General features: G+C 38.4%; 1 protein-coding gene, 1 non-coding gene and 1 pseudogene across 4 annotated transcripts in view; 2 read left to right on the top strand and 1 right to left on the bottom strand.

Annotated features, from left to right (window-relative positions):
- Nucleotides 1-20,274, top strand: part of HSPBAP1 (HSPB1 associated protein 1) — a 60,387-nt gene that overhangs the window by 20,973 nt on the left and 19,140 nt on the right. For all 3 annotated transcript variants that reach the window (XM_077767735.1, XM_077767736.1, XM_077767737.1), the window contains one exon: nt 8,216-8,397. In XM_077767735.1, the coding sequence (XP_077623861.1) occupies nt 8,216-8,397 (182 nt within the window). The remainder of the gene's footprint in view (nt 1-8,215; nt 8,398-20,274) is intronic.
- LOC144234378 (non-histone chromosomal protein HMG-17 pseudogene) lies at nt 3,104-4,737 on the bottom strand (annotated as a pseudogene).
- Nucleotides 7,525-7,628, top strand: LOC144234419 (U6 spliceosomal RNA). The gene has a single exon (XR_013335940.1). It is a non-coding gene; the product is annotated as a U6 spliceosomal RNA (small nuclear RNA).

Below are 20,274 nucleotides of genomic sequence, written 5' to 3'. Positions count from 1 at the left end.
TATGAACATTATCACCAGTAGCAGCACTATGTGTGAACCTTCTTACACCAGAAACCTCTGAGTCACTGGATTGCCTCTCTAAGTGGCATCTGGTGACCCTGTGACTTACACCCTAAATATGCAACATCCACCTGCTTCTTTTTCCCCGTAGCCATCCTCTAGGCAGGGTCACCCTGCTCTGTCTCACTTCCATAGCTCCAGTAGCCTCAGCCATAGTCCCTCTGAACCCCCTACCCTTCCCACCCAGTCCTTTCTTCATACTGAAACCAGAGACAGTTTTTTTTGTTTTTTTTTTTTCTGAGAGAGAGAGCGTGAGCAGGGGAGTGTCAGAGAGAGAGAGGGACACAGAATCCCAAATCTCAGAGCCTCAGGCTCTGAGCTGTCAGCACAGAGCTGGACACGGGGCTCGAACCCACGAACCGTGAGATCATGACCTGAGCCGAAGTTGGACGCCCAACCAACCGAGCCACCCAGGCGCCCTGAGACAATTTTTAAGAAAATAAATCTCATCCTATTTCTCTGCTTAAAACTCTTAAATGGCTTCCCATTACCCCTAGGCTAAAGACTAAAACTGTGATGTAGAAGTCTGTTTGCTTCATCAGCTTAATCTCTCTCCCTGAGCTCAGGCCAAACATTTGTTTTTAGTATTTGTATTTCCAGAGATTTGCTTCTCATTTCTTCAGGGCCTCTGCATGTGGAGGGCAGCCATTGTTTCCTCCTTTCCCATTTTCTCTTATTGCAGCTTTACTAGGTTAACTCGTCTTCTTCCTCCAGATCTTAGCTCAAATATCAGTTTCTCATAGAAGTCTTTCCTGACCACATTGCGTCTGCCTTCCAAGTCAGGTGCAGCTACTCAGTTATCTCAGAGCACCTTGTATTTCCCAGTAGCATTTAGCTCAGTTAGAATTACATGGTTAGTTGTGCAAGTAATTAACCGTTTAAAGTTTCTCTTCCCCTCAAGAAGACCACCTTTGTGAGTACCAGGGTGAGAGATCACCATGAGCTGAGCTGAGCACTGAATGGGCACTCAGGTCTGTGTAGTAAAAGAATGAAAGGCCTTTGGTACTTTTGGCAAAGTTCTTTGCAGAAAAGTGGTTTCCATTTACCGTCCTTTCAGAACATGCCAGAGTGTGTTTTGCTACTCTTTACCCAAACTGAGATTTCTTTAAAAAAAAGAAACAACTTGATATTTTTATGTAGTCAAATCAATTAATATCTCATTAACCTTTATTCTTGTTTTATTTACTTAGAAATTCCTTCTGTATCTGTATCTTGATCCTTCTGTATCTGTATCTTGAAAATAGATATATTCCATTATTTTCTTTTTCCTAATATTTTCTTCTGATATTTTGATTTTCTTTTTACATTTTACTCTTTACCCTTTCCATATTTATTTTGACGTATGGTGTTCACTGACTTTTCTAGTTAAGTTGGAAATCACAGTACCTTTTATTTTAGTACCATTTACTGAATAATCCTTTTTTTTCGTACTTACTTTGAAATCATCTTTATTATATTACTGTATTCTTATAAATGCCAGCATTTGCTATTGGACCATGTGTCAAGCTATAAGTTTTTATAGGCAGTTTTTAAGGCAGTGAACATTTTTAAAATGCTATTTTAGTAACTGATATATATTGTAATTTTTGAAAGAACAAATCATCCTCCCTAATTACTCTTATTTCTCAGTATTTTCTTGGATGTTATTGAATTTTATTCCTCTAAATGAATTTTAAAGTTAAATAATGTACTCACAGGGGCGCATGGGTGGCTCAGTTGATTAGGCTTCCGACTTCAGCTCAGGTCATGATCTCGTGGTTTGTGGGTTCGAGCCCCGCATCGGGCTCTGTGCTGACAGCTTGGAGTCTGGAGGCTACCTCAGATTCTATGTCTCCCTCTGTCTCTCTGCCCCCCGCCCCATGCTCTGTCTCTGTCTCTAAAAAATAAATAAACATTAAAATTTTTTAAAAATAATATACTCATATTAAACAGATCCTGTTGGAATCTTAAATGAAAATTCATTAAGTGCTATAAGTTAATCCAGAAAGAATCTACCTTGTGATAATACCATATCTTCCTATACACAAAAACATGTTATTTTCACCTATCAAGTTTATTTCATCTCTCGTAAAAAGATTTGGGGTTCATATACATATATAAATTTCTTAAAATATTATAAATATAAACTTTTTATAGCTGTTATGAAGGAAATTATTTTTACCTGTTGTATTTTTCTAACTAATTGTGACTGGTAGATTTAAAATGGCCATTTAGTTTTTTATGTTTTTTTTTTCCCAAGCCAAACTGTATCCAGCTTTATTAAAGATACTTTTCATAAACAATGATGGTATTTCAGGCAGGACATGGGCAGACAATCATTAACAGTATACAACAACTTTCAAACTCCCTTCTTCAATGACTACCAAAATCAGAAAGCCACTATCAAACCCAACGAAGTCTTCATTTGATGCTCTGAACAGGGACAGTTTAGAGTGAGGGTTGACATTTCACATTTAGGATGTTGTTTAACAACTTTTCACGAGCCGACCCTGACTTTCAGGAAATGAACTGAAAATGGCAGAATTATCAATCTGAAGTTCCACAAGCTATAAAAGGAACTCTTTTGAGGGATGCCATCTCCATGGTGACACTGTAAAGTCCAGATTGCCTGACATACTGGGAATCATTTCATGGGGTCAAGTTCCAACAGGTCTCTGGGTTTAAGGGAGTCAAGTCTATGTTGAAGGCAGAGGGAGAAAAGGACATAAAAAATGAATTTTAGATTTTTCCACACCACAAGGCATTTGTGCCCAGATGGCTAATGTGTGTCAACATCAAGGAATGGCTCCTCCTGGGAACCAAGAGGAAGTTTCTCAGAACTAGAAGGGAATGGTGTTTTTCCCGTTGTATCAATCTAGCTTCGCAGATATTCTCATAGTGACATATGCCCTTCCTCCAAAACAACAATGAAGTGTTCTGTGTGCTAACAACATAGCTTTAAAAAAAAGTAAAACAGAATTCTGCATTTTTATAAAACTTGATAAAAAATAGTATTTCAGACTACAGTCACCAGAAGTACACAGTTATCAAAAATGCACACACTTCACTCGGCATCTCCAGCACCTTCAGCTTTCTGTGCCTGGTCTGTTTTGGCATCTCCATTTTCTGCTGGGCTATTTCCATCCTTGCCAGCATCAGCTTTCCCCTTTTTCCATTCGGGTACCTTCTCTCCCTTCTTTGCAGGGGCCTTTTTAGGTTTGGACTCTGGCTTTGGAGGAGCAGGTTTAGCAGATAACCTTGCAGATCTTCTCTGTGGCTTGTCCTTCACCTTGGCTTTATGTCCTTTAGCATCCCCTTCAGCCTTTCTCTTGGGCGTGGTGGTGACGGCGGCGGGACGCGGGGATTCAGCAGCGCACAGGCTTTGGCCGGTCCAGGGGTCGTTCTCTCCTCCTCTTCTTCACACTGCTCTGTATGTTTATTTTTTATCCAGCCATTTGTTAGTGTGTGTAGTTCTTTAGTTTATTCTTGTGGATTTTCTAGGAAGACAGGCATCTGATCTTATAAGCAATGATAACTTTGTTTTCTTCCTATTGAATATATATTTTTTCCCTTTTAGTTGCAGGAATGGCATTTATTTATTTATTTATTTACTTATTTATTTATTGAACCAATTTTTTAAATTGAAATTTTAGTTTACATACAGTGCAATATTGGTTTCAGGAGTAGAATTCGGTGATTCATCACTTCTATACAACACCCAGTGCTCATCACAAGTGCCTTCCTTTGTATCCATCACCTGTCTAGCCCATCTCCCACTCACCTCCCTCCATCAACCCATAGTTTGATCTCTGTTGTTAAGAGTCTCTTGTGGTTGGTCAAATATATTTCTTATTTTTGTTTTAGGTCTTGGTTTGAGTTTTTCTAGAATGCCTGAGGTAATAGTATTAGTAATTATACTTGGAATTATATTTATATCTTAGTTTATTTTAGGAAGCACATAATGATATCTCGTAGGTCTTTGAAACCATTCTGGATCTAATTCATTTGCCAACATACATGCTCAGTGGCAATACTGTACCTTAACTGACAATAATTTGGCAAAACAACTGTAGAAAGAATCCTAAACAGGAGGGGGTACAATGATGATCGAAAGTCCTGCTCGGTACCTGCATTCCATGCAGTGTTTGTTGCTTATAAAATGATGAAGTCTAACAAAATGGAGAAATACTTGTTTCCCTGCTCTGCAAAAAATATTTTAGGACTCCATTTTATGAAAGTAAAAGCAAATCAACTTACACACTACTTCAAAATCCTGAGCTCAGTTGAGCTACTTCTTACCTAACGCTTTGATAGTTAAGTGGGATGAAAATTGCAGCTGCCTAGGCTACTTCAACATGCAATGAAAGAACAATAATAATAAAGTTGTAAGGGAATAATTGCATTGCAAGAAAATAAACTAAGAAAAACAGCTGTACTACCCAGAAAGAAATTGTCATAACAGAATGAAAACAGTACCTTTGGTGCTGCTACTTCCTAGAAGGAAAAAATCACAAGAATTTTGAAATCAGTATGTAAATGAAAAAGTCTGTCATTTCCGTTCATTCCATTCATAGTAATTTTCTCCTGACATTAACAGTTCTCACATGTAATTTTTTTCACTTTTGGGTTTTCATTTTTTAAAGTATAGTACTTGCTGTGACAGAACAAAGTCCCCTGGTAAGGCTGCAATGCAGACATGCCTGTGAAAACTGGCCTTAACCCTGAAGTCCTACTCTATACCCCCAGGGGCAAATGTCTCAAGTAATAGCTTTAATATTGAGTTCAATCAATTGGATTAAATTTTATGAAGTGAAAATTCATAAGACAGTGTAATGTCTTTAAGGCTTCCATTGGAGCTTACTGAAATGACTCCTATTTCCCAGCACCATGCAGCTTTCTCGCTACATGGGTTTTTGTTTGTTAAAAGAACTCTGTGTATTCCTATGTTGTTGGGATAAATTTTTTTTAAGTTGGACAATTTTTAATGTTTATTTTTAATTTTTAAAATTTACATCCAAGTTAATTAGCATACAGCGCAATAATGATTTCATGAGTAGAATCCAGTGATTCATCCCCTACATGTAACACCCAGTGCTCATCCCAACAAGTATCCTCTTTAATGCCCCTTGCTCATTTAGCCTAACCCCCCTCCCACAACCCCTCCCACCACCCTCAGTTTGTTCTCTGTATTTAACAGTCTCTTATGTTTTGTTCCCCTTCCTGTTTTTATATTATTTTTGCTTCCATTCCATTATGTTAATCTGTTTTGTTTAAATTCCACATATGAGTGAAGTCATATGATTTTTGTCTTTCTCTGACTAATTCCACTTAGCATAATGCCCTCTAGTTCCATGTTTTTTGATTGCCAAGTAATACTCTATTGTATATATACATCAAATCTTCTTTATCCATTCGTCCATTGGTGGACATTTGGGCTCTTTCCATACTTTGGTTATTGTTGATAGTGCTGCTATAAACATTGGGGTGCATGTGCCCCTTTGAAACAGCACCGCTGTATCCCTTGAATAAATACCTAGTAGTGCAATTGCTGGGTCAGAGGGTAGTTCTATTTTTAATTTTTTGAGGAACCTCCGTACTGTTTTCCAGAGTGGCTGCATCAGTTTGCATTCCCACCAGCAGTGCAAAAGACATTCTCTTTCTCTGTATCCTCACCAACATCTGTTATTGCCTGAGTTGTTAATGTTAGCCATTCTGACAGGTGTGAGGGGGTAGCTTAATGTGGTTTGGTTTGTATTTTCTGGATGATGAGTGATGTTGAGCATTTTTTCATGTGTTGGTTGGCCATCTGGATATCTTCTTTGGAAAGGTATCTATTCATGTCTTTTGCCCATTTCTTCACTGGATTATTTGTTTTTGGGGTGTTGAGTTTGATAAGTTCTTTATAGATTTTGGATACTAAGCCTTTATGTGATATGTCATTTGCAAATATATTCTCCCATTTTTTTTTAATGTTTATTTTTTGAGGGAGAGACAACTGGGGAGGGGCAGAGAAGAGGGAGGCAGAAGATTCAGTGATGTGGGACTTCAACCCACGAACTGTGAGATCATGACCTGAGCCAAAGTCAGACACTTAACCAGCTGAGCCAGGTACCCATGGGGTAAATTCTTAATGATGATGTTGATAATATTAAGAGTGTGTATACATACACACACACACACACACACACACACACACACTGACAAGTTACTGAGTGGCAAGCACTGTTCTCAGTCCTTCTCAAAACTTGTCAAATTTTAAAGGTTTTTAAATATGCAGATTTTAATCTTTTAGATAAGTGTACTATTGTAAAGTTTTCCTACTTCTCCAAGTCAGGTGACAAGTTGATGAAGTAGAATTAGGATGACTCCTAGACACACACTCTCCCCTCTAGTCTTTGCCATTCTGAGGTTATAGGAAAAAGAGAGGTTGGGGAGAGAAGGATGGTCAAGATAATCCTAAGTAGTTCAGGCAGAAATGGAGGGAAAAGTTAAAGGGGTTGAAAGAAGAGTTTGAATGCCTTTCTCCTCTTTTTCTAATTTGACTAACTTTTGAAGGGCCCCAAGTAAATATAAGAATCAGAATTAGTACCTAACTGTTAACTGAGAATCTACTATGTTTCAGACATTGTGCTGATTTACACACAGTAGATCTATATCTCTTGAAAGGATTTCATGCTGATCATAATCACATTTCTTGAATATTAATTTCCCAATGTGCATTTAAAATATTCTGCTTGTTGGGGCACCTGGGTGGCTTAGTCAGTTAAGCATCCAACTCTTGATTTTGGCTCAGGTCATGATCTCATAGTTCGTAGGTTCAAGCCCTGCGTGGGGCTCTATATTGGCATGGAGCTTGCTTGAGATTTTTCTCTCTCCGTCTCTGTCTGCCCCCCACTTGCTCACGCTCACTTGTACTCTCTCTCTCAAAATAAATAATAAATAAAATTTTTAAAAAATATTCTTGTTACAAAAAAATTCATGAATTTTTTTCATGAAAAATTTTATATAATGTTTGAACTATTTAGAAGAATAGTTCTTATATAAATGAGTCACATCCATAAATGGACAGACAATAGATTTCTCTTTAAGCTTTCCTCATCAACCCTCTTCTCTGTGTCTTTGCCTTTTCCTGTGTGTCTGTGGCACAAAATTTGCATTTAGTTATGTCATGCCCCAAATTTCCTATTATTCTGGTTAAAGCTTTATCTTTGTCTAAATATATTATCAACTCAAGAGTATTACCTATCTCTTTTATGTTCCCACAAGCCTGAGCTAATTACAAATTAGGAACTTAATAAGTGATTCTGAGATGAGTTAATGAATAAATGAACAGACGTTAAGTTTGCCATTGGCCATTTAATAATTCTGAGGAGCTATGTATGATATATGTGCAGTATAAAGTCAAAATTTTCAAAAGACCATTTTTTGTTATTGCCTTTTTTCCATTTTAATCTGAAGAAGTGGTTACCAAATTTTTTGGCCTCAGGATCCCTTTGCCAGTTCCCTTTGTTGAGTTCTCCAATGCAGAGAAGATTGGCATGACTCCTGCATAGGATGACATGCAACTTCATGAAACATTCCATATCTTTTGCAATGTTTGGAAAAACAATAAATGCTGTACCTTTAAAAAAAATTATTGACTTCCCCAATGAGCTTTTGTCAATGTGGTTTATATCTAGTGATACTTACTATATTAAAATTAAAACTTAGACATTTTAAAAATACAAGAACATAACCACATATTGTACTAGCTATCTCTGTAGTGACATCAACTAAGGTCAACTAAGCTAGAAAACTCTACCATACACTCGTGAGAGAATGGAAATGAAAAACGTCAGAGTATTTTTGTGAAAATAGTTTAGACCTCACAGATCCCTGAAATGGTCTTGGAAGATTAATAATCTAAAGTATACCACTGGATTACTAAATCAGGCTATACTAAGTGTAGTCTTTAATCTTGAGGTGAAAACCTTGTTTTTCGCCTTTATGTTAAACCATGATATTGTGAGTGTTGTAAATGGTTCTAATTATATCACAAGCACAAAATTAATTTTTAATTAATGTTAAATGCTAATTAACATGTTTTCGATTGAAACTGTCTTCATTTTAAAAAAAACAACAATATTTAGAAACAGTGTTTAGTATACATTTAAGATTGGGCTCTCTTACATTGCAGTTCCCCAGTTTGAAACCACATGTGGTTATGTAGAAGCTACACTTGAAGAGTTTCTGACCTGGAACTGTGACCAGTCTCCTCTTTCTGGACCTTTTAGAGATTATGATCATTCCCAATTCTGGGCTTATGCGGACTATAAATATTTTGTCAGCTTATTTGATGACAAGACAGATATTTTCAAGGTAAGTCAATACATTCCTTTCAATCATGGTAATAATTTATTCTTGCGAAAAGATCACAAATTAGAATCTCTCTGATAACTTTTTCCTGCACTTTTTCTCTCCAGAGTAATCAAGGTGAGTCTTAAGCATTTTATCCACTCAGACTAAAAGAGTTGCTCAGGAGAAGGGTAATGTTTGGCTCCCACAGACGAGCAGCCTTGTCACGATTTTCCTACTCGCCGGACTTCTCACACACCCTCTCATTCACCATTAAATGATGCCTGAGCTGGTTTGGAGTACACAGAAGCATAGAATGTGTATAGAACTTCATTTCCTCCTGACCTACATAGATGTTTTTATTCTGTTAGTGAGGCAGATGGAAGTACAGTACCGAGTGTTACATGAAGAAGTGTTGCCAAAATCCTGAAAGCGTTTCCAGGCTGCCACTGCGTCCTTCCCGGCCTGCCCTCAGGGGGCCGGTGCTGGTGTATGGCCTGAGGCAGAGTGCTCGGCTCCTGGTTTTTGAGTGCAGAAGTCCTTGCAGGAGTAAGAATGTGGAAATTCTTTGTCAGGTGTCGACATAACTGGCAGCAGAGTTTGCAAACTGCCATATCCTTTTAAATGATTTCTACCTCCAGCTGCTAGCTTACTTTGTGGGGTGATTTTGCAAATTCTTTGTTCTGTCTGTGTGTGTGTCTTAGGCATGAGGCAGGATTCGGAGTAGTTCCAGGAAGCTGTTTGGATGACTGCCTTGCCCACAGTCAGGTCAGGGCTCCAGAGTCCTTTATCCTGCCCCTAATCCTTTGTTCAGAGAGGTATTTTGCTATCACAGCAGGCTATCATACCCCTTCTGCCCCCTCCCCCCAGCTCCCTGGACTCCTCTCTTCCTGACCATCACCATCAGGACTTTCCTCTCAAATAGGCTGATAGTCCTGGATCTTTAACCCTGGAACATTTAGATATCGTAGTTAACTTTTAGAGTCTTTTATTATATTTCTTGTACCGTCACTCACCCTGTAGATTAAGATTACTACTTTTTGCTCCATATTTCAGGTAAAATATTGTGTAATGACAGTATTTATCAAGTACTTCTTGTACTTGGTGCTTTCCTAAGTGCTTTACATTTGTAATCATCACAGTAACTCTATGATATAATTTTCCCTGTTTTAAGAAAAAAGAGGCACAAAAACTCAACCTTTTCTGAAATTCTACAGCTAAGAAAAGAGTAACCCAAACAGTCTGTCCTCCAAGCTTTAAGTGCTGCCGTGTATGCATACACAGGGTCTGAATAAATTTAGTTCTTTAGGGACCCCATAGATGGGGGTAAGAACTTCCATTCTGCTGAGTCTGGGCTCGCTCTGCCTTGTGTGAATCTCTCATCTAACCCCATCAATTGTTCTGCCTCAGCCCAGGCATGACAGCACTGGGCAGACATGTGTCTTGTCCATTAAGTGTGGATATAAAAGGCCTTTTAGTAGTGTGCTGGAATTCTAATTGAGCCCTTAAAATATAAAAACTGATGTTTTTAGTTGAGTGAGTTTTCTGTCAGCTCACATTATGGTGATTAATTCTCTGGATTAAAATAGGCAAATCTGCTATGAACAACCAAGTTCTTTATGATTATATCTTTTTTATCTCAGATATTTCTGAGCACCAAGTCTTCTTACATACCAGGTACCTAAGTTGTTTTCCTTTTACCACTCTTAATTCATTCAGTCATCAAGTCTTACAACTTACTGTTTCAAGCTTTCTTCCATCTGTCATAAAATGGTGGGTAGTTAAACGTTAAAATGGGTAAATTTAGGGGTACCTGCGTAGCTCAGTCAGTTAAGCATCCAACTTTGGCTCAGGTGATGATCTCACAGCTCGTGGGTTTGAGCCCAATGCCAGGCTTGTGCTGATGGCTCAGAGCCTGGAGCCTGCTTCAGATTCTGTCTGTCTCTTTCTTTCTCTCTCTCTCTAAAAGAAGTAAACATTAAAAAAATTTAATGGGTAAATTTTAAAAATCTTTATTAATTCATTTAAAATAAAATCATTATATATGAACATAATAACATTCTTATAAAAATAACTATATTTAAGGGGCACCTGTGTGGCTTAGTCAGTTAAGAGGTCTGACTCTTGATCTCCGCTCAGGTCATGTTCTCATGGTTCATGGGATTGAATTCCACTTTGGGCTCTGCACTGACAGCATGGAGCCTGCTTGGTATTCTCTGTCTCCCTTTCTCTCTCTCTGCCCCTTCCCCCTCCCTTCCTCCCTCCCTCCCTTTTTCTCTCTACCTCTCTCTCAAGATAAATAAACTTAAAAAAAAAAGGAAAAGAACTATATTTAATAATTTTTTAATGTTATAAGAAGAGTTGGCTTGGGGGTTCTGGGGGGCTTAGTTGGTGGAACATCCAGTTCTTAATTTTGGCGCAGGTCATTATCTCATGGTTTGTGGAATTGCACACCCCTGTGTCAGGCTCAGTGCTGACAGTATGAAGCCTGCTCTGGATTCTCTTTCTCTCTCCCCATCTCTCTCTCTGCCTGTCCCCTGGATGTGTGTGCATGCTTGCTCTCTCTCTCAAAATATATAAATAAACTTAAAAAGAAAAAAAGCTCTCAAGCTCATTTGTTTCAGGATACCAGTTTCCAAAAATCATTTTCATTCTGTTCAAATATTTTCTAATTTCCCTTGTGAGGTATTGTTTGTCTTATGGATTATTTAGAAGTATAATGTTTAGTTTCCAAATATCTGAGGATTATCTTTCTGTTGTTGATTTCTATTTAAATCCATTTAAATTTAGATCTTTTGTGGTCAGAGAACATATTTTATATGAGTTTAGTCCTTTGAAATTTATCGTAAACTGCCCATAATATAGTCATTCGTGACTAGTTTTCCAAGTGCACTTGAAAATAATGTATATTCTGCTATTACTGTGTTTCAGAAATATCAATTATGTCACATTGATTGTTTAAGACTCCTGTATGCTTATTGATTTTCTATATACTTGTTCTGCCCATTATATAGAGAGAGGTATGGAAATTCCCAACTATAATTGTATGTATGTTTCTTTTACAGTTCAGGTTGGTCAGTTTTTGCATCATGTATTCTGAAATTGTTATTAGGTTCATTTGCATTTAGGATTACTATGTCCACTTTAATGGATTGATCTTTTATTATGATGCAATGATCCTCTTTCTCCTGGGTTTTTCCTTGATTTGAAGTCTACTTTCTTTAGTTTGCCTTTGGATAGTGTTAGCATGAAAAAGGAATACTTACTATATGATTCCATTTATATAAAATTGTAGAACTTGCAAACAAATTTATAGTGGTCATAAAGGATCAAGAAGAGGGAAGTAGAGATAAATGGGTTATTAAGGGTCACAGGGAAACTTGTCAAAATATTTGTCATCTTGATAGTAGCAACGGTTTCTCAATATGTACATAATGTAAAAATTCCTCAAATTGTACACTTGAAATATATGCTGTTTATTGGGCATTAACTATACCTCAATAAAGCTGTTTTAAAAACAAAAGCTACAGTGCTAGTAGTACATTTTGGCTCCACTGTCTTGACACTAACAGTTTTATTCATGATTGTTTTTGTGCCATCAACGCAGATGTCAACACAGTGAAATAAGCAAATAACGTCCTAATAGTATTATGAGCATAATTTCAACTTCACAAATCCTTTGAAATGGTCTCAGTGACTTCCAAGGGGTGTGTGGACCACCTTAAGAACTTCTGATTTACAATATCAGTTCTTATATTATACTCTTTATTCCTCTACTGCTGACTTCTCCTCTAATCAATTCTAAAACAGTTTCTCCTGAAAATACATTCCAAGTCATGCTCCAGATTAAATACAGAAATATATTAATCATGTTCACAAACATTTTATGACTTAAAATTACATAAGGAGAGTATTTAAGACTCCCTAGTATGACTGACGTGATCTGTGTCCTTGGCATATGTCCCTGTTGTCTCCTCACTTAGTGCTGGACTACTATATTCTCTGTCATTTTCTGACCTCTGCTCATTCTCTTCTCAATTTCTGCCTATTGCAATTCAACTTTTAAGGCCCAGCTCAGAATCAGTCTTGGCTATGAAGATTTCTCATCTACTGTACCCACAGCCATCCAACTGTTGGCTTCTTCATCCCTATATGTTTTATTTGGATTGTTATTTAAATGACATAGAGTGTTTGTGTCTTGTTCCTCTAACAATATAAGCTCTTTGGACACAGGGACTATGTTCAATAACTTTTTATTCCCCTGACCTGCTAATATAGAGCTGAATATATAATTTGGTATTTGAGTGATTACAGAAGACTATTTCTTTTCCTACTCTAACCTTTTCTTGTTTTGATTGTTCTTTGGTTTTAGCATCTTTCAGGGAATGTTTTAACTTATACCCCTAGTTTCACCTTTGTCAAATTTTTTGTGGCTTCTAATCAATTGTAGCATTTGTCAATCTTGATAAGAAATTCTTAGCTCTCTCTTCAGCCTTCTAGTTTTATAAGTTTTACCTATAGATTCTAAAGTTTCCATCTATTGACCCTTTTTTTCACAAATTAAAATTATCCACTGAAAAATATATAATATTTATACTGATAAATATACTGGTAAATATACTGATATGATTGGAAAATATCCTCTAGAGTGGCCAACAATTATGATTCTGACACCTAAGTGACTTTCATGTATGGCAAATGAAATTAGTCCCCTTAGTTTTTAGTTATACATCATGTCATTGACTAAGGTAAGTAAAACTTTATTTGGAATATTTTATTCTCTACTTCCCAAGAAAGATAGGGAATTTGTGACATTACCACATAAAATTTCTTTATCTCTGACTTACTAGGTAAGAATGGCAGGTGTTACCTTTTTTAATTATCAGTAAGTATCATCATAATTGAAGCTAGTCAGAATCAACATTAGGGCGACTAGGTGGCTCAGTTGAGTGGCCCACTCTTTTTTTTTTAACGTTTTACTTATTTTTGAGACAGAACATGTGTGGGGGAGGGGTAGAGAGAGAGGGACACACAGGATCCAAAGCAGGCTCCAGACTATGAGCTGTCAGCACAGAGCCCGACATGGGGCTCAAACCCATGAATCACGAGATCATGACCTAAGCTGAAGTCAGATGCTTAACTGACTGAACCATCTAGCCACCCCAAGTGGCCCATTCTTGATTTCAGCTCAGGTTGAGATCCCAGGGTCATGGGATCGAGCCCTATATCAGGCTCTGTGCTGAACGTGGAGCCTACCTAAGATTCTCTCTCTCCCTCTCTTTCTCTCTCTTCTTCTGCCCCTCTCCCCTGCTTGTGCTCTCTCTTTCTCTTTTTCTATAAAAACAAAAAAACATATAGCAAAAGGATCTTGCCCCAAAAAGTTTTCCCAGATAGATTCCATTTTATTTTGTGATTCAGATTAGCTGCCGAGAGTCAGGAGCTATGTTAAGTCCCTAGAACAGCAGAATCCCAAAGTGCAATACATGGAAAATTAGTTCCACCCTGTCTTGGACTTTGTAACATAGTTAGAGTAGACTGAAATTTAGTCAGGTGGTTTAGTAATCATTAAAGGGGTTTGATGGCCAGTGATGTTTTCTGATGAGACTAATTGGAATGTAAGAATTTATCCAAGCCTATCTGTGGGTAGAGTTAACTACCCCTTTTCTGTTTATGTTACCTAAGGTAATTTTCCTAAGGAAAAAAGAGCCTTAAGTTCTTGCTAATTTATAATGTCCTTTTAAGGGGCTGTTTAAATTTTAAATTGATTTATTCCTTGTAAGTTTTATATAGTAATAATAGTTAATTGTGTTGTTTTAGTTTCATTTCTGTTGTTTTGAACAATAATTGGACTTTTTTCTTCTTTTCAGACATAAAACTCATTACGTGTAGTCAGCTTTTCTTATTTTTTATCTAGGCACAGAGAATTAATAGAATGACAGAACTTTTTATGTGACAGATTGAGTCAAATCAACCATGGCCATGAGCCACCCGAACAGCATGGTATGGGAATAAGAACAAATATTTGGGGGTATTCTCAGAGCCTAGAGCTTACAGCAGCTAGCTCATACTGAATCTGGGCCATGAGAACACACACAAAATATACTGTCTTTTAGAACAAAACAACTTAAGAATGAATTATCTTTTGGTAATCGTTTTACATAGTAGACTAAAAAAAAGCCACTATTGGGGCGCCTGGGTGGCTTAGTCGGTTAAGCGTCCGACTTTCGCTTAGGTCATGATCTCGCGGTTTGTGGGTTCGAGCCCCGCGTCCGGCTCTGTGCTGACTGCCAGCTCAGAGCCTGGAGCCTATTTCAGAGTCTGTATCTCCTTCTCTCTCTGACCCTCCCCTGCTCATGCTGTCTCTCTCTCTCTCCTAGAAATAAATAAAAATATTTTTTTAAAAAAGCCACTATTCTATATTATAAGCATCTTATCAATTTTCTTCAGTTATTTGGTTAAAACTAAAATTATGGAAGATTTGGTTACTTGTGAAATGGTGTCTGACACTGGAATAATTATATAACTTGTTAATTGAACCAGGTTTAGGAATTACTCAGGTTCAGCATAAAAATAGATCTAGTTGCTGGGCCACCTGGGTGGCTCAGTTGGTTAAGCATCCGACTTCTGCTCAGGTCATGATATCTCAGTTTGTGGTTTGAGCCTCGCATCAGGCTTTCTGCTGTCAACAATGGAGCCTGCTACAGATACTTTGTCTCCCTCTTTCTCTGCCCCCCAACTTGCATTCTCTCTCTCAAAAATAAACATTTAAAAAAAAAAAAGATCTAGTTACCTAGATCAGTAACTCCAACAATTTTGAGCATTTGTTGGACTCACTATGTTAGGCATTGGAGATGCCAACTTGAATAAAATAAAAGACTTGGCTCCCTTGGGACTTAATTTTTTTTAATCAAAGTTTATTTATTTATTTTGAGAGAGAGAGAGCATGACCGGAGGGGGGGGGAGGGGGAGGTTGGGCAGAGAGAGAGAATCCCAAGCAGGGTCTGTGCTGTCAGTGTAAAGCCCAATGCAGGACTTGAACTCATTAACTGCGAGATCATGACCTGAGCCAAAATCTAGAGTCAAATGCTTAACGTACTGAGGCCCCCAGGCACCCCAAATTTCAACTATTCTTGACCTCTTNGTAAAGTTCTCAAAACAATAACAGAGATGTTTATATCGCACATTTTTTGAGTCTCCCTCTGTGATTAGCATATTCCATGTTATCAATCAGCGTTTGTTGATTTGAGTAGATGTGCCCTGATTTTCAACTCTTCTCAGCTCTTGCATTCNAGATCATGACCTAAGCAAAAGTCGGACACTTAACCGACTAAGCCACCCAGGCGCCCCTTATTTATTTATTAACATTCATTTTTGGGAGAGACAGAGACAGAGCGTGAGCAGGGAAAGGGCAGAGAGAGAGGGAGACACAGAATCTGAAGCAGACTCCAGGCTTTGAGCTGTCAGTACAGAGCCTGACACAGGGCTTGAACTCATGAACCATGAGATCATGATCATGACCTGAGTCAAAGTTGGACACCTAACCGACTGAGCCACCCAGCCACAACCCCCCTTTTTTTAACGTTTATTCATTTTTGAGAGACAATTCGCATGTAATTTTTAAAAAGATTGTTAAAGTGCCTAACCTATGACATAAAAATGAATGTTAAAGGAAGTGATTTATAATAAAACAACATATGTTTGGTATTTTAATGCTCAGTGACTATACTAGAAGACATAATGAAGTAGCCAAATCAGGTATGTAATTAAGTAGACCATCTCTAAAACCAATATGCCATCATTTTGCATAGATATCACATTCCATTTACTCCAGCAACCAAGGCCAGCCCCGACGCACACTGTGATCCGTGATATTCCTCATCTGACGTTGCAGATCATGAGGGGGTTTGCTATGTTCTCTGTGAGGCTCACCAAATGACTGTAGTCCGTTGCTGTGTGTTAGAACTGCTTAGATTTGGGCATTGGAGTGGGATGACCAAGCAATACTAGGACCATACCCACCAGATCTATATTTGCCCAAGAGAAAAAATTCCAGAGAAAAACAGAATAGTAAGTGTTCTAGCCAGTAAAAAACAAAAGTACCAAAGGTGAGGACAGATAAATGCAGAAACTAGGTTTAAACTTTGCTATGTGTTCCACTCAGTTGCTGGAGCTAGTGAAGTAAATAAGTGGTGAAAAGATAGAAAATAACTGTAAAATGTGAGTGGTTATATATTCATTCATTCTACAGCCCTGGTCCCCTTTTTTCAAGGATCTCATATTCTAGTGGAGAAGACAAACGAGTCTAACCAGTAATGGCCAGTTGTCCTAACTGTTATGAAGTAAACAAAAATGGGCCCAAATCAAGAGCAACAGGAGAGGGACTTACTTTACATAGGGTAAGTTGGGAAGCTTTATCCAAGGAGGTGATATTTAAGGTGATTCCTGAAAGATGAGAAGCTATGGGGCGCCTGGGTGTCTCAGTCGGTTAAGCATCCAACTTTGGCTCAGGTCATGATCTTGTGGTTCGTGAGTTCATGTTGGGCTCTGTGCTGACAGCTCGGAGTCTGGAGCCTGCTTCAGATTCTGTGTCTCCTTCCCTCTCTGCGCCTCCCCCGCTCGTGCTCTGTCTTTCTCTGTCTCTCAATAAATAAATAAATGTTAAATAAAAGATGAGAAGCTAGCCATGTGAAGGGAGGGTCAGGAGCTTTCTAGAAGCAGAGTGAAGAGCGTATGCAAAATCCTTGAAAAAGGGAAAAGTTTACTTTAGGGGGTAAAAAGAAAGAAGGCAATTGTGACTGAAGCCTGGCTAACAAGATGCAGAGGTTTAGAAGGTGTCAGAGAGGTGAGAGCGGCCTGGTCACACAGGCCCGCAAATGAAGGCATTTGGACCTAATTCTAAGTGCAAAGCGAATGAATGAGTGTTAGGTTCTAACATTTTAAAAAGATTGCTCTTGCTATAGTAAGAAGAATGGATCAGAGGCAAAGAGTCACCATTCTGTGAGGAGAGACCAAAAGAATGACTAAGTTGTATAAGGGGGAGTAGAAAGGTTTAAAGAAGTGACATTTACATTGGGCCCTCCAAGAGAAGTGTGAATTGGGGTGTGGAAGAGCTAGGAGACCAGCCAGGCAGAGGGAACAGCTGGAGCAGAGGCAGGGAGGTGTGTGTGTGGTCCATACCAGGAAAGCTGATTGGCTTTATTAAACAGATCAGGCACCATCCCATCTAGCAAGTAGAGGGGAAAGCTACCAAATGGAAGGTTTTTATAGGAAGGAAGGTGGGGCAAGAAGTTATTAACAAAGGTAAAACAAAAAAGGATTGTTTCTGGTAAGATCACCTTTCCTTAGTGGGAAGGGCTGGGGTTTTATGATGCAGATTACCTCGGCTTCCTTTTGTGTGGGGTGGTTGGAGATGGTCCATGTGACAGATTACCACCCTGGTGCTGACCAGAAAATTCCTGACTGATTAGTTAAAACTACATTTCTGGGGGAGGCTGAAACTGCAACGAGGTTAAATATTAAGCCCTGGTTTGGTGACATGCCCTGGAATAAGTGATTCCATCTTGGGCCAGTGGTTTTCATTTTCTTCTTTTTTTTTTTTCATTTTATTTTATTTTATTTATTTATTTTTATAGTTTATTGTCAAGTTGGTTTACATATAACACCCAGTTATATGTAAACCAGTGCTCATCCCAACACCCAGTGCTCATCCCAACAAATGCCCTCCTTCATGCCCCCCACCCCCCCTCAGCCCTCATTGTTCTCAGCATTCAAGAGTCTCGNTAAGTTTTCTATAGTTTTAATCATACAGATCTCCTATATCTTTGGTTAGGTTCATTCCTAAGTATTTTATGGCTTTTTGTGCAATTGTGAATGGGATCAGTTTCTTGATTTCTCTTTCTGTTGCTTCATTATTGGTGTATAAAAATGCAACCGATTTCTGTACATTGATTTTGTATCCTGCCACATTGCTGAATTCATGGATCAGTTCTTGTAGGCTTCTGGTGGGTGGAGTCTGTCAGGTTTTCTATGTAGAGATTCCTGTCTTCTGCGAAAAGTGAAAGTTTGACTTCTTCTTTGCCAATTCTGATGCCTTTGATTTCCTTTTGTTGTCTGATGGCTGATGCTAGGACTTCCAGCACTATGTTAAACAACAGTGGTGAGAGTGGACATCCCTGTCGTGTTCCTGATCTCAGGGGGAAAGCTCTCAGTTTTTCCCCGTTGAGGATGATGTTAGCTGAGGGCTTCTCATAGATGGCTTTTATCCAACAGCATATAAAAAGAATTATCCACCATGATCAAGTGGGATTCATTACTGGGTTACAGGGATGGTTCAGTATTCACAAGTCAATCGATGTGATACATCACATTAACAAAAGAAAAGATAAAAGCCATATGATCCTATCGATAGATGCAGAAAAAGCATTCAACAAGATACAGCATCCCTTCTTAATAAACACCCTCAAGAAAGTCGGGATAGTGGTTTTCTTTTTAACAGTCAATCAGACACTTGATTGCTCTTTTCAGGGATGGTGTAGAATAGAATTTTATGGATATAGATGTTTTCTAAAGACTTTTCCACCTGTTGAAGTGGATGTGGGACTAGACTCCAGATGGATCACCCCACCAATCACCTTTATCAGTTTCCCTGGTATAGCAGCCTAACCTGATCACTTGTTTCTAGCAAGACTCAAGGTAGATTCCTTCTGGGGCCACTTTGATTTTAGACATTTGACTACCTATAAGTAGCTGAACACAATTGGCAATAAAACCTCAACTCTGAAAAACCTGTAGGAGAGCAAGGGACACAAAATAGGTACACTAAAATCTGTGTATTTTCTCACAAATTTACCTTTTTTCACCCTTTGGTTTTTCTATTTAATTTGTAGCTGAGTTTTTGATAGTTTAGGTCACCCTGATCTAATCCAAAATAATTGTTCCTTTTGTTTTGTTTTGTTTTTGTTTTTGTCTTTGACATTGCTGTCAGAGAACTCTCTTGCCAGTTTCTCATATAATCCCTATTCCCCAGAGGGAAATCTTCCTTCTGTGATTCTTTGTGAAGCAATGCTCTAGAACAGAATTTCTCACATGGGATTAGTCCATTGTCTCCCTCAAAGTATATGTGAAATTGTGTATATGTATGTATTTCTCTGAGGAGAGGGGTGTTGACATTCATTAGATTCCTAAAGGGGTATATCTATAAGATTAAGAATCATTTGGGGCGCCTAGGTGGTTTAGTCAATTGGGTGTCTGACTTCGGCTCAGGTCATGATCTCCTGGGTTTGAGCCCCATGTCGGGCTCTGTGCTGACAGCTTGGAGACTGAAGCCTGCTTCAGATTCTATGTCTTCTTTTCTCTCTGCTCCTCCCCCATTCACATTCTATCTCTCAAAGGTGAATAAATGTTTAAAAAATTGTTTTAAAAAATTAAGAATCTAAGGCCTCTTCTTAGGTAAGGCAAAGCTCTGTTTTTTGTTTCTATATTGCATGTCTTTCAGTTGCCTTTAGTTAAATTCCAAACTGAGGTCTGGTGCCTTGTTCAACAAGGACCAGGTTAATTGGGAGCCTCTCCTAAGTTCCCTGCTTGGACCAAGAGCCCTTCTTTAGTGATTGTAGATCACCCTCTGCTTACTTCTGTCAGAGCACTTGCCACATTATATTTCAAAGAGTTCATTTATGGGACTGTTTCCTATTATCAGATTTGAAGGATAGCCCTGTGTTGTGTTAGTTGTTGTATCCTGAACATCCTGCATCATACCAGGGATGTGGTAGACATTTGAAAATGTTCTTGACTAGAACCATTTACCCGCAATAAGCCAACAGTTTCTTCTTTCCATTCCAAGCAACAAATGTTTTAAGCACTTACCCTGAGCCAGGTATTATGTTAGGCATCGGAAATACAGAG

This window comes from Crocuta crocuta, unplaced genomic scaffold (genome assembly GCF_008692635.1).
Source record: "Crocuta crocuta isolate KB4526 unplaced genomic scaffold, BGI_CrCroc_1.0 scaffold45, whole genome shotgun sequence".
Taxonomy (NCBI): domain Eukaryota; kingdom Metazoa; phylum Chordata; class Mammalia; order Carnivora; family Hyaenidae; genus Crocuta; species Crocuta crocuta.
This window is presented reverse-complemented; position numbering and strand designations above follow the sequence as displayed.